General features: G+C 44.4%; 2 protein-coding genes across 2 annotated transcripts in view; both read left to right on the top strand.

Annotated features, from left to right (window-relative positions):
* The first annotated feature begins 257 nt into the window (after positions 1-257).
* On the top strand, positions 258-1,040 carry LOC110546182 (transmembrane epididymal protein 1A-like). Its single transcript, XM_021632851.2, has one exon. It carries the CDS (start codon positions 258-260, stop codon positions 1,038-1,040), a length of 783 nt encoding a protein of 260 aa, XP_021488526.2.
* Positions 1,041-7,556: 6,516 nt separating this feature from the next.
* Positions 7,557-12,771, top strand: part of Rgsl1 (regulator of G protein signaling like 1) — a 54,890-nt gene continuing 49,675 nt past the window's right edge. Inside the window, exons 1-2 of the mRNA XM_060365088.1 lie at positions 7,557-7,569; positions 11,969-12,051. Of these exons, the coding sequence (XP_060221071.1) occupies positions 7,557-7,569; positions 11,969-12,051 (96 nt within the window). The remainder of the gene's footprint in view (positions 7,570-11,968; positions 12,052-12,771) is intronic.

The following is a 12,771-nucleotide window of genomic DNA, read 5'->3' as shown; positions in this document are numbered from 1 at the left end:
GGAGACATACTGATTCATTGTTTGTCCGTGGTTAGCTGGTTACCAGTGAACCGGAGCAGAGGACCAGAACGGAAAGCATCACACCCACCGCACCCTAAGTTTGGGTTTCCTCCAAAACCATTTCCCTTCTGCAAGTGGATGCAGTGGGGTGGGTAGGTTATAAGCAAGCGTTGGGAGGCTCCCACCATGCTTGAAAGTCCTGCACGAATGGCCGTTCGCTTTTGCTTCTGCCTTTGATCACATCTACCTTGGGATCCATGGGAGGATTTGAAGGTCATCTGTTCCCTGGCCTGTCCTTCTTTCTCTATGGACTTTATCACGCAGGACTTCTCTCCAGGGCCATGATATGCAAGTCCCCTGTCCAACATCCACCTTGCCGTCCTTGGAGCAAAGGAAGATGGACAAGGTTACGGCAAATGTATCATATCGGCTTTCTGAAGATACTGTGTTCTTGCATTTTAGTAGCCCAAGAGTTGAATAGCATAAACTGGCAATTGGTACTCATCAGCAAGAAGCATCACCAGAGAGACTTCATGTTCCGCAAGCAGTGGCAGCATCTCACCCTCTACATGTCCTTCTTTTTGAGTGGGTGTGCAGACGTGGTCAGCCAGAACCTGCTGCCCAAGAGGTGTGTAGTTCTGGAGCAGGGCGCCCAAGCACTGAGCATGTGTCTGTTTTTGCCCCTGATGGTGTCTCATTTGCAGGACACAGAAGGAGTGGAGCTGCAGGCTCACGTGCTGCTCATTCAGGCCATGTTTCTGTTGGCCCTCGTGGTGACGGTAGAGCTGTGGACTCCCAACATGCTGCTGATCTGGATGCTGAAGGCCTTTCTCTACCTTGTCACAGGCTCCTGGCTGATGCAGATAGGCTTCATGCTGTACAAACCAATCTCTGGCTATAGATGGATGGATGACGACAAAAATGACCTAGCGTTTGCCACCACTTTCTTCTGTTGGCATGTGGCCTTTGGTGCCGTCTTGATGATCTGGATCTACGGCTTCTCCACTTTATGGTATTGTCACCTTGGTACTGAAGCCTGAACCTGGACGTGCCCAAGTGGCTTCCTATTGCCTGCATCCTCCAAGGACATCTGGATGCCAAGTCATGAGAGAGGAGCTGTCAGACAGGAGGATCAGACATCCTTCAGAGGTGCCCCATCTTGAGACAGCTATGACCTTCATTCCTAGCTCCCCACAATCCTCTCCCACCCCCACCTCCAACCATGGCACCTGCTTGGCTTGTACCTCTTTGCACCCCTCACTCCCCTCCCATGAGAATGTAACAACTTTATTAAATCCTGCCTTTGGAACCTTTGATAACTATCTTTTACTTTATTGCTTAGAACATTAACCGGAAGTCACATTCAGCACATCATAATTCAACCATCATAAGAGACATCTCTTCCTCGTTTCTTGTGCCCAACTTCTATGATACTCATTCCAAATCCAGGCTGTCTCTTTGGCTGGGCGAAGCTCAGGACTGTTCCTGGTTCTTTCCTCTGACCACGCTGTGATTTATCTGACTGAAAATCAGACCTCAGTGAGCAGAGCCTTGCTCTACAGGATCTGGTAGAACCCAGCAAGCCCCTACATATGGGAGATGGCCACAGGGGACCCCAAAGCACAGTCAGGTTCTCTTCCTCAGCATCTCATCCCATTGCTCTGGACTCATCCCAGTAAGTTTTCAAATAATACACATGCCCAGCTCCAGCCCTCTACAGTTCCATGGATAATAAAGTCTTCTGATGGCTTGCTTGCTCTGCCTCACAGCAACCCTGTTGGTGAAAGTTACCCAAAGTGCCAAAGCAGCTACATTCCATAATGTAGCTTGTGTTTGTTTGTTTGTTTGTTTGTTTGTTTTTGAGAAAGGGTTTCTCTGTAGCCCTGGCTGTCCTGGACTCCTTTTGTAGACCAGGCTAGCCTTGAACTCACTGAGATCCAGCTGTTTCTGCCTCCCAAGCGCTGGGATCACAGGCATTCACCACTACACCTGGCTTCCATAATACTATACCTGGCTGCTGAGGGAGTGAAATTCCAGTTGAGCTGAAGCACTGGGGCACCTGTGGTAGGAAGAACATTTCCCCCTCTGGATGGGGAGTAAAACATCTAATTAGGACAAGATGGGCTTGGAGCAAGGCTTCCAAAGGTCATTCTATTTATTGTTTATTATTGACTGACTGACTGACTGACTGATTTTTCTAGTTTCTAGGAGAACTGGATGTGTCCTCTGTTTCTGACCCATTCTTTCTTGTTAATTTTCTTGTTCGGAAGTCAAGGTGTATCAGGGATAAGTTGTTACCTGGTGATCAGGAACCCTCATTCTACGGTTTGGGGCACTTGTGAGAAGTCTGAGCCATTGTCAAGAGAAGAGTTGATTTCCAGAACCGCTTAGATGCATTCAAGCACATCTTTGCTTGTGCTCAGATCAAATTCATGGCCAACAATCCTCAACGGCTTGTCCTGCATTAGTAGACTCATTAAGCCAAAATATCCCTCTCCAAAAGAGGAGAGAGGACCCTGGTATAGAAGTAAGGGATAACTCAGTTTCCATGCTTAACTTGGTCTTCATGCTTCCATGCAGTCCTGGGGCTATTGGGACATTACAGTGTCTTGAGGTGGGGGGGGGGGGGCTAGGGGTTGTCTTTATCCAGTTGTCACAGCTGAGTCCAAGCCCCTTGCTGCTACTCCACACCATGACTGTCTTTTCAGGCTTTGGTTCAGTCTTTGAGCCTTGCACATTCTCAGGTATCTTGAGATTGGGGTGGTAGGTTCAGAACCCATTTTTTATTCCACACATTTTCCCGTTGATGAGGCACAACTCTTATTTCTGCCCCACTCAGACATCACCCTTTTAAATTAAGAGCACATTTCGGAGTCAGACATGGTAGTACATCCTTGTAGTTCCAGCAGTTGAGAGGCAGAGAGGCAGGCTATTTCCATGATCAAGGGCAGCCTGGACCACAAGCTGGGTGTGGTGGTACACACCTGCAATTTTAGCACTTTGGGAACTGAATGAAAGAGAATCAGGAGATCAAGGGCAACCTAGGCTACATGAAAAGCAGTCCCAAAGCAACAACAAAACAAATAATAGTTTGAACTATACGGTCCTATTTTTAAAGGGCAAGAATGCTGAGGATGAAGCTCAGGGTAGGGCACTTGCCCAGCATAAGCAAGGTTCTGGGTTCAAACTCCAGCATTCCATAAAAGCATTTTGGATTTTTTTTTTCATTTGAAATTAACTTTTCTCACTGTAATTGTAATTTGACCTCCTCTTCCTCTCTGTCTCTCTGTCTCTTTCTCACACACACATACTAATATCTCATGAACTAAGTTCTGTGCCTACTCATGTCTCAGAGTTATCCTGAGATATCTTTGACTAAACAGGGGGAGACACCAAAACCAGTTCATGCCTAGACTTGTCCAACCGTGAACAGTTCGATGAATTCTGCTGAGCCCATCTCTTGTAGCAGATCACTGCTTCCAGATACTGTTGTCTCTTAACACATAACTTCTAAGTAAAGTAATAAATATCAAAGACATGAAGAATTTTACTTGGAGGCTGATAAAGTAGAGGAATAAATAGGCAGCTATTTGAATGACAGGGATCTTTCTTTCTTTTAAATTTTATTTTTTTTAATTATTTTTAATTGTGTACAACTGTGTGCATGTGCGTGCAGGTACCTGAGGAGACTAGAGGCATCAGGGCCCCTGGAGTTGTGAGCCACCTGATATAGGTGCTGGGGATTGAACCCGGGTCCTTTGGAAGAGTACTAAGTGCTCTTAACCACTGAGCCATCTCTCCAGTCTTGAAAAGGTTCTTGCTTTACTGCTCTTGTCACAGTCCCTAAGAGCACTGATGAATCCTAATCAATGCTGAAAGCAAAACTCTAAATTAAAAGTTTCAAGAGAACGGAATAATGTTTTGCAGCTTCCACAAGAGGGCACCATGTTCACGTGAGCTGGGAAGACACACTCTCCCCCGTTGGTGTTGACCTACCAATTTTTTTTTTTTTTTTTATGTAAGAGACAGGAGGAGGCCAGGAAAAACACATAAGCAAATGTGAAAACATCCAGAAGCATGGTATTGATGTTTCATGATAGATGTGTGGACACAAATAAGCACAGAATCCAACTGATTCAGCTCTTAGAGGTATGTCTGCGCACGCAGGTGTGCGTCATGCCTGAGTGAGTGTGTGTGACCTCTTGGTCATTTAGTCTCTGACAATACCTTATAACCTGTGTGAAAAATAATTGGATGACTTTTTAAGAGAAAAAAAAATTCATCATGCTGTGATGTCAGATGGAATCATTCATCTCCTCTCTTAGCCCAAATAGTGACAAAGACATCTGTCCTAGACGCAGAAACCACAGGCATAATAGAGGCCATTTCTTGTTAGAGAGGACACACCAAGGTTGGTGCCAGTAGCAATGAATACTCAACAGTAGTGAGCTAATACTAGGAGCACAGTCAGGGGACGTGCCTGGTGAATATACAGTAGTTGAAAACTGCTCTTTCTTTGGAAAGGTGGAGCTAACTGCCAGAGACAACATCGTGATTATAGTAAGAAGCAGCTCTGCAGTGTGGAAATGAGAATGGTCCAAACACAAGTATTATTTTAGCGCTGACTGAAGACAGTTTCCAGGTGACAGGGAGAATGACATGAGTGATCCAATAAAATCGTGTGAATAAAGCTCTGTGATGGGCAGTATTTTTGACTGTTCTTTCCTTTGGTACATCCAAAACAGTTTGGAAAGTTTCTGTAAGATGGAGTGTTCAATAAATATATGTTGAATGGGTAGGCCAACAAACAAGAAACTAAGAGGAACCATCCTAAAAGAGAATCAGGATCCCCATCCAGTGTGCAGCCTTGACTCAGATTTTAAATAGTTTTTCCCTTCTATAAAAGGCTTTTGATATCTTTGCAAGCATTTGTTATGAATTCTCATCCTAATACTTGCTGATGATTTCCTGTCATTTCCAGGAAAAGTGTGGACTGGGGTAAAGGAGATGCCCAGAATTTTGGGAGATCGTTGTATGTCGGACCTGGTACAAACCACACCTAGGAAATATCAGAGCTGAAACATAAACTCAGCTTTTAAACTTATAAACCAATATTTCCTATATTTGCCTGATGACAATAATTATCCAGGGTACTTGCAAATCATATAGACTCCTGGGTCTCATCTCAGCCCTTATAATCAAAATTACCAAGTAAAACTCATGGCGCTGATGAATGGGAACAAGGAGTAGAAACCAGTCAGGTAGAGAAGGGACGCAGAAGCAACAATTCTAGGAATGTCCTTGCCAGAGGTAGGCCAGAATTGCCAGAAAAGGGTTCTGGTTCCACATTCCTTGAGATTTTTTTTCTCCTAATCAAGCATTTCTGCCTAGAGGCTAAATGTGGGGGTTGGACTGAGCCTCAACCTAAATGCCTGTCCTCTGGCAAACAGCTTTAGAATCAGATCTTCATGAAAAAATAAAAAAATTTAAAAAAAGATTATATCTATTTCCTGATTTCAACCCATCTTGTAATGATTTTCAAGGTATCCTCTTATTGATCAAGGGCTCTCTTGAGGCCATTAAAGCAAAACTACTGACTCCTGGTCAAAAAGAATCCAAGTTCTACCTCTGGTGCTGGGTAGAATCCTAAATCGCAAGCTAACCAAACCGAGAGTTGATAAAACTGCACTTGTCAGTTACCCAGCAGGGGCCACCCCTCAGGAAGGCTGATTCTCCTTTAGCCATGCTAAAACTGCAGGAGGAACAATTACCCCTTTAATGAGATGCTGTACTTTTCCTTCCCCAAAAGTCAACTCCCAATACAGTGATGTAAATTTTTTTTTTTCATTCTTCTCTTTGTTTTGCATGCTGGCAGAAGCCCATGAATGCTTTCCTTGGTCCTTTGGTCTTTTTCCTTTTCTCTCTGCAGCTACCTCATATTTAATGTGTGGCTATTTGTTGAGCCTCCGTGCCCAATCAAAAAAGTATGGCTTTCTCTTCTTCTCCATCTCCCTCGTCCAGGCAGATGCTGAGACTTCTAGCTTGTCTGAACTGTGCCTTTTCTTTTAGGCACTAACAAACTTGAGCTTCCTTCTGTGTTTGTTCTTAAATTCTTTTGCTAATGAGGCTAAGAACCCTGGGAGGGGATTCCAGTTTCCCTGGTAACATGGGTAATCTCAGGGGACTCCCCAACCTATCTGGCCAAATAACTTATGTTTTTATTCTATTTTTAAAAGTTGTATATGTCTTCCTGTGTTCCCAGGGTCATGTAGGGGCCAGAGGTCATACTTTAGTCCTTCCTCTAGAGCGTAGACAGGGTTTTTACTATGTAGCCTCAGCTGGCCTAGAATAGTGGACTGCCAGATCTTTTACATTCTTGAAATTTCTGTTAGGTGTGATACTGAAAAATGCTCTTCTTGGGAGTTTGGAAGACACTCTTGGCTATGTGGTGGTTCATGAATAAAAGCCTTATGGTCTTTCATCTTTTTTTAATTAATTTTTTATTTTTTGTTTTAATTACGGTTTATTTACTTTGTATCCCAGCTGTAGCTCCCTCCCTCATTTCTTCCCAATCCCACTCTCTCTCCCTCCTCCCTGCCCCTCTCTAAGTCCACTTATAGGGGAGGTCCTCCTCCCCTTCCCTCTGACCCTAGCCTATCAGGTATGGTCTTTCATCTTAATGTCCAGTTCCTATCAGAAAAAAATTTTTTTTTGAGAGGAAAAAAATTTTTTTTTGTTTTGTGCTTTGAGACAGGGATTCTCTATGTAACAGCCCTGGCTATCCTAGACTCACTTTGTAGAACAAGCTGACCTCAAACTCACAACCTTCCTGATGCTATGACCCTTTAATACAGGCACTTTTTGTTTGTTTGGTTTGGTTTTTTGTTTGTTTGTTTTGTTTCTTTTTTTTATATAAATTCTTTGTTTTGGTGGCTGCACACCATCAAAACAAAGAATTTATTTAAAAAAAAAAAGTGCCTGATGAACTTTCAGACACGGAAATTCAAGACTTTAGAAACTTGGTGCTTTAAGTCAGAGGTTCTCACTCTGTAGGTCACAACCCCTTCGGAGAGTTGAACGATCTTTTCACAGGGGTCACAGAGCAGATAACCTGCCCAGCAGATATTTACATTACAGTTCGTAACAGTAGCAAAACTACAGTTATGAAGTAGCAACAAAAATAATTTTAAGGTTGGGGGTGGGTCACCACAACAGGAGGAACTGAATTAAAGGGTCCTAGCATCAGGAAGGTTGAGAACCGCTGCCATAAGTGGACTGAGTCCAGGAGATACATCTTATGAGGGATGCAGACCAAGTTCAACAATGCAACTGTATTCAGATGGCAGTAGGCAATCTCAGGCTTGGAAAGAAGGTGCCAGTGCACACATGGGTATGGGTCTGGTTTGTTCAAGGGGATCCCAGAGATGGACTAAGACAGACAGCTACACTGAGGTCTGCACCAGAGATGAGTCGAATGGAATGGAATCGGGAATGGAACACTGGGATGTGTTCATATTCTGTTGCTAACCAATCTATGACAGGACGAGCATGTCAACATGAGCAAAGCTGGTGAGTCTCTGTATCTGAGCCCTCAAATACAGCAAACTGCTTGCCCCCCTTCTTAACATTAGTAAGCCACTCAGGGGCACCTCGTGTGACTTTGGCGCCATTCCTGGGTTCTGTTTTCCTTTTCTCTCCATCTTTCCACTCCTGTCACCATACCTTTAAGGAAGGACAGGCAGGCTTTGATTCTAAGACGAAGCAAGAGGGAGGAGGTCAGTTGTAGGTCCTCTCACCATGTGCCTATCTCCTCCAGGGAGGAGGCCCGCATGGGGTTCAAGGCTAGCCAGAAATTTCATTTGTTGTCCAATTTGTATTGCTGTGGTGGGGGATGACCATAGTTATAAGTTTGAAGGCAGGACAGGGTTGGGGAGGATGGAAAATCAGGAATGCAGAAACATCAGGGTTGAGAAGGAGTCTGTCTTGCCTGTGGCAATGAACTGGGAAAGCTGCTCAATCTCACTTTCATGCACGCAGATGGTTTCCATGATGGTCTCATCCAATAAACATCTGTTTAATTAATAGAAATGATTAGTATAAATTATTGAAAAACAGGAGAACCAAAAATTGTATTAGTGTGTGTGTGTGTGTGTGTGTGTGTGTGTGTACATGCCAAATCATGTCAGGGCACATGCGTGGAAGTCAGATGTGTGGGGCAACTGTGAGGAACCATTTCTAACCTTTTACCTTGGGGAAGCATCTTTCTTGTATGCTCAGGAAGCAACAGTGGTGGGTCTGGGCTTTTAGGTAGAGTGGGGAAGCACGGTGGAATGTGGTGGGGGCAAACAGCAGGTAAAACACCCCGTGAGACCATGCTATGGAGTTTGGACTTCATCTTGTAGGACACTGAGGAGGCTTCGAAGGCTTTTAACGAAATAATAATGCTAACACGCTCCGGTGACTGTGGAGGGGGGAGGGCACTGGGGGGAAGATCCTGGAACCAGGGAGGCTGTTTAATAAACTGAGGTAGTAGTCTAATGAGTGATGGTGGAGCATGACACGAGAGAAGGACTCTGCATGGATGGAGGAGAGAGGGAAGATGCCTGAAATATGCAAAGGGGGAGGAGCCACATAACATAGGCCAGGACTGTGTGCGGGAAGCAGAGCAGATGAGAAACAGAGGAAGGAATGCTTCCTAAATTAGATGATTAAGTTAATGCTCATCGGATTATTTAAATCAGATAACTAGATTTAGAGCTGGGGTTACAGTTCAGTTGGTAAAGAGCTTGCCGAGCACGCATGAGGCCCCGAGTTCAACCCCCCAGTTTCATAAAGAGGGCATGCACGGCCCAGTGAATGTCTCCCCCCTCATGCACATAGAGAAAGCACTCATTAGACTCAAAGAGTTATTGAGAACAACAAGAAAAGGGAGGACCTGAAGCCGGGAGATGGAGAGGGGTGCTAGTGGGAGCTGGAGGGAGGCAGGCATAGATGGATATGATCAAACACAGTGTACAGATGAAGTTTTCAAAACATGAAGGCAGGCACTGCTTTAAAAGTTAATTAAATTGAGCAATTAAGTAGGCATCATGGCACACACCTATAATTCTAGCACTGAAGAGGTGGAGGCAGGAGGACCAGAACTTCAAGGTCATCCTCAGGCTACAATGTAAACTTAAGATGGGCTTGGAATACACGAGACTCTGCAGGAAAAAAAAATAAGAAGAAATAAGAAAAACATAATAAGGCAAAAAGAAGAGAGAAAAAATAAACAAAACAAAAGGAAAAGAAAAGTAGAGCCAAAGGGAGACACCCAGTCTGAACACACAGATCTTGGAATGGGGTGTGTCATACATTAAACAAGTCAGGGAAGTCTCATGAAAAGCAGAGAGGGCCTAGTGAGAGATACAGGCCAACACCAGTGAAATGTACGCTGTTTTATAAAAGATGGAAGTAGAGCCTGGAGACCCAGAAGACAAGAGCCGATGCCAGCTCTGCAGCACACAGCCATATCTGATTGGATTTCTACTTCTGTTATTGAAAGACAAACATCACTTGGTATCAGTCGTGAGGGAAAATGCCAGAGGCCATTGCTCTGTTTGCTTTTTGTTTATTTGCTTGTTTCTTTGTTTGTTTGTTTGGTTGGCTGGTTTTTTCAAGATAGGGTTTCTCTGTTTATCCCTGGCTGTCCTGAAACTCACTCTGTAGCCCAGGCTGGTCTCGGATTTAGAGATGCTCCTGCCTCTGTCTCCTGAATGCTGGGATTAAAAAGATATTCCATCATGCCTAGCTATTTTGTTTTTTTATGTCACCATCATCATCATTATTATTAATTGAAGAGAGAAGCTTGTGTCATCTAGACTTACCTCAAACTTGCTGTGTATTTTCCTTATTTCTTTGAGGGATTTATTTATTTCCTTGTTAAAGACCTCTATCGTCTTCATAAGATTAGATTGAAGGTCATTTTCTTGCACTTCAGGAGTTCTTGTAGTGGGACAGTTGGGTTCTGGTGGTGCCGCACTGCCCTGGTTTTTGTTGAGTGTGCTCTTACGCGGGCCTTTACCCATCTGGCTATTCTTGGTCTTGGCAGACCTGGCGGTCCCTAGTGGCAGTAGGCCTTTGGGACTGCTGGCAAGGAATTGGGGAAGGGATCCCACCTGGTAGTCTCTGATGGCTGGCACCTCTAGGAGTGCAGGTAGATCTGGGGCCTGGGGAATGGCACACGGATGGCACAGCACAGACCTCATTGTTCCCAACTTGCTGTGTAGATGAGGGTGACCTTGTACCTCTGATTCTCCTGCCTCCACTACCTAAGAGTTGGAATTACAGGAACGCACCTCATGCCTGGCTTATGCGAGTCTGGGGATTGAACCCAAGGCTTCATGACTACCAGGCAAGCACCCTCCCAGCGGAGCTATATCCCCTGCTCTCAGTTTCCTTCTGTTATTGAAACTGCACTTCAGGGACATTAATTTTCTTCCTCAGATGCTTAACTACACTGGGACAAGGGCCTAGGCTGAGTTATTTAGATTGTTTTTTGATGCTCTTCCATTATAAACCTTGGGTGTGACAGAAAATAGTTGGGCTATTGACACAAGGATTCAGTAAACCTTGAGTTCTGAAGAACATAGGTAAATCCTAGCATGGTGATTCACACCCAGAACCTGAGCACTTCGGAAGCTGAGACAGGAACATCATTGTGAGTTTTATTTTAATAATAATTATATTAAATTAATATAATAATAATTGGGTTTTTAGAGTCAGGGTTTCTCTGTGTAGCCCTGGCTCTCCTGGAATTCACTCTGTAGACCAGTCTAGTCTTGAACTATGAGGTTTCACCTGCCTCTGCTTCCCGAGTGCTGGGATTAAAGGCGTGAGCCACCACTGGCGGGCTGATTTTTATTATTATTTGAGGCCACTCTGGGCTTCCTAGTAAATCCTCAGCCAGCCTGAGCTAGACAGCAAGGCCTTGCCTCAAAAATCAGTCAGTCAATCAATCAATAGCTTAGACAATGAATTGAAACAACCTTAAAGGGATCATCTAGCCTCATGCTAGGCTTTATGACATTTAGCATGTCTTTTGTTATTTTGTGTGCTGCACATGTGTGTTGGTCAAAGGACAATTTGCAAGAGTGAGGCTCAGGTGTTCAGACTTGGTGACAAGTGCCACCACCCACTGAGCCATCTCACCAACCTACACAATCCATATCTTCTGATTCATTTGAACAAAACATTATCATACTTGAGCCGAGGAACAAGTGATTCACAAGCCCGAGCCAGTATCCATGAAAACTGGAATGCTCGGCTCAGACTAGCCAGGAGAAACGCTGTTGGAACACACATAAATTCCTTCCCTTGTTTGCTGAAAGGCAAGAGATTAAGGATGGTGAAAGCAATCATGTGACGCAAGAGACTTCAAAGGCAACCCTGATTCAGGATACACTAATGTCACGTAGTTGCACATAGGCATGCTCCTCTGCACCACCCTGGGAAGCATTTATGGTGATTAGGTTAAGGAGGAGAGCCAGCCAATGAGAGAGGAAGTGGCTAGAAGAGAGGTCACCGTGAGAGATGGAGGTGAGCAGAAGGCTGGAGATGGAGTTCTGAAGGGCTAAAGTCCTGTTGTGTGTAAGGGGATTTAGGTGAGTCCTGTTACATTGTGGAGGGAAGAATGCCCACCAGCAGAAGGTTGAGGCAGTGCACATAATAAAACAAAACAAAACAACAACGAAACTCTTGGTTATTATCTTTTCATAAATAAAATAGGCTCCTGTGTAAGGTGGTGAGCTTCCCACAGCTAGGAGTCTGGAGGAGAATAACACTGAAAAGAGGGCACTGGAGGAGGGACACAGGGTCAGATCTAAAGGCCACTATGCTGAGATTTGGTATGGTCATGTCTGTCCATAAGCTTTGCTCTCTTCATCAGACACAACCCCTTCATGGGCTGTTTTCTTTTCCCCATATGCAGAGATCATCGCTTCTACAAACCTTATAATTCTTTTGGAGGATGAAATCTTTGCTGATTTTTTCAACACATTCCTTTCTCTTCCGGTAAGCATCCTCAAGCCTGAATCCAAATGTTCCATTGGCATGCTTAAGTGTCTGGCTTGTTTTGTTAATTTTCTTTTCTTTTTTTTTTTTTTTTTTTCTTGAGACAGCGTTTCTCTTTGTAGTCCTGACTATCCTAGAACTCGCTCTGTAGACCAGGTTAGCCTCTAACTCACAAAGATCCTCACCACTGCCTGGCTGCTCCTCCTCTTCCTCCTCCTCGTCCTCCTCCTTCTCCTTCCTCTTCCTCCTCCTCCTCTTCCTTCTCTTCCTCTACCTCCTCTTTCTCCTCCTTCTCTTCTTTTTTCTTTCTTTTTTCCAGCTTTTGTTTTTTATTTATTTTTTAATTTAAATTAATATTTTTGTAATTTATTAACTTTACGTCCTGATTGTAGCCCTCTCCCTTGTCCCTCCTGGTTCCACCCTCCCTTCCTCTTCCCCCTATTCTCCTCCCATAGTCCTCAGACAGGGGGAGTCCTCTTCCCCTACCATCTGACCCTGGCCTATCAAGTTTCATTAGGACTGCCTGCATCCTCTTCCTCTGTGGCCTGGCAAGGACCTCTCACCAGGGAGTTCAAGAGTCAGTTTTCTCCCTTCACCCTGTGAGACCCAAGGATCAAATTTAGGTCATGAGACTTGGTGGACAGCAACTTTACCCACTGAGCCACCTTTAATTTAATCTGAGCAAATAAACAGGAACCAGAACCAGTTCTCAAGTCTCCA

Source organism: Meriones unguiculatus, chromosome 11 (assembly GCF_030254825.1).
Source record: "Meriones unguiculatus strain TT.TT164.6M chromosome 11, Bangor_MerUng_6.1, whole genome shotgun sequence".
NCBI lineage: Eukaryota > Metazoa > Chordata > Mammalia > Rodentia > Muridae > Meriones > Meriones unguiculatus.
This window is presented reverse-complemented; position numbering and strand designations above follow the sequence as displayed.

Bases quoted from the DNA above. Each gene is read 5' to 3' on its own strand.
- LOC110546182 (XM_021632851.2), top strand. From the start codon at position 258: ATGGGAGGATTTGAAGGTCATCTGTTCCCTGGCCTGTCCTTCTTTCTC.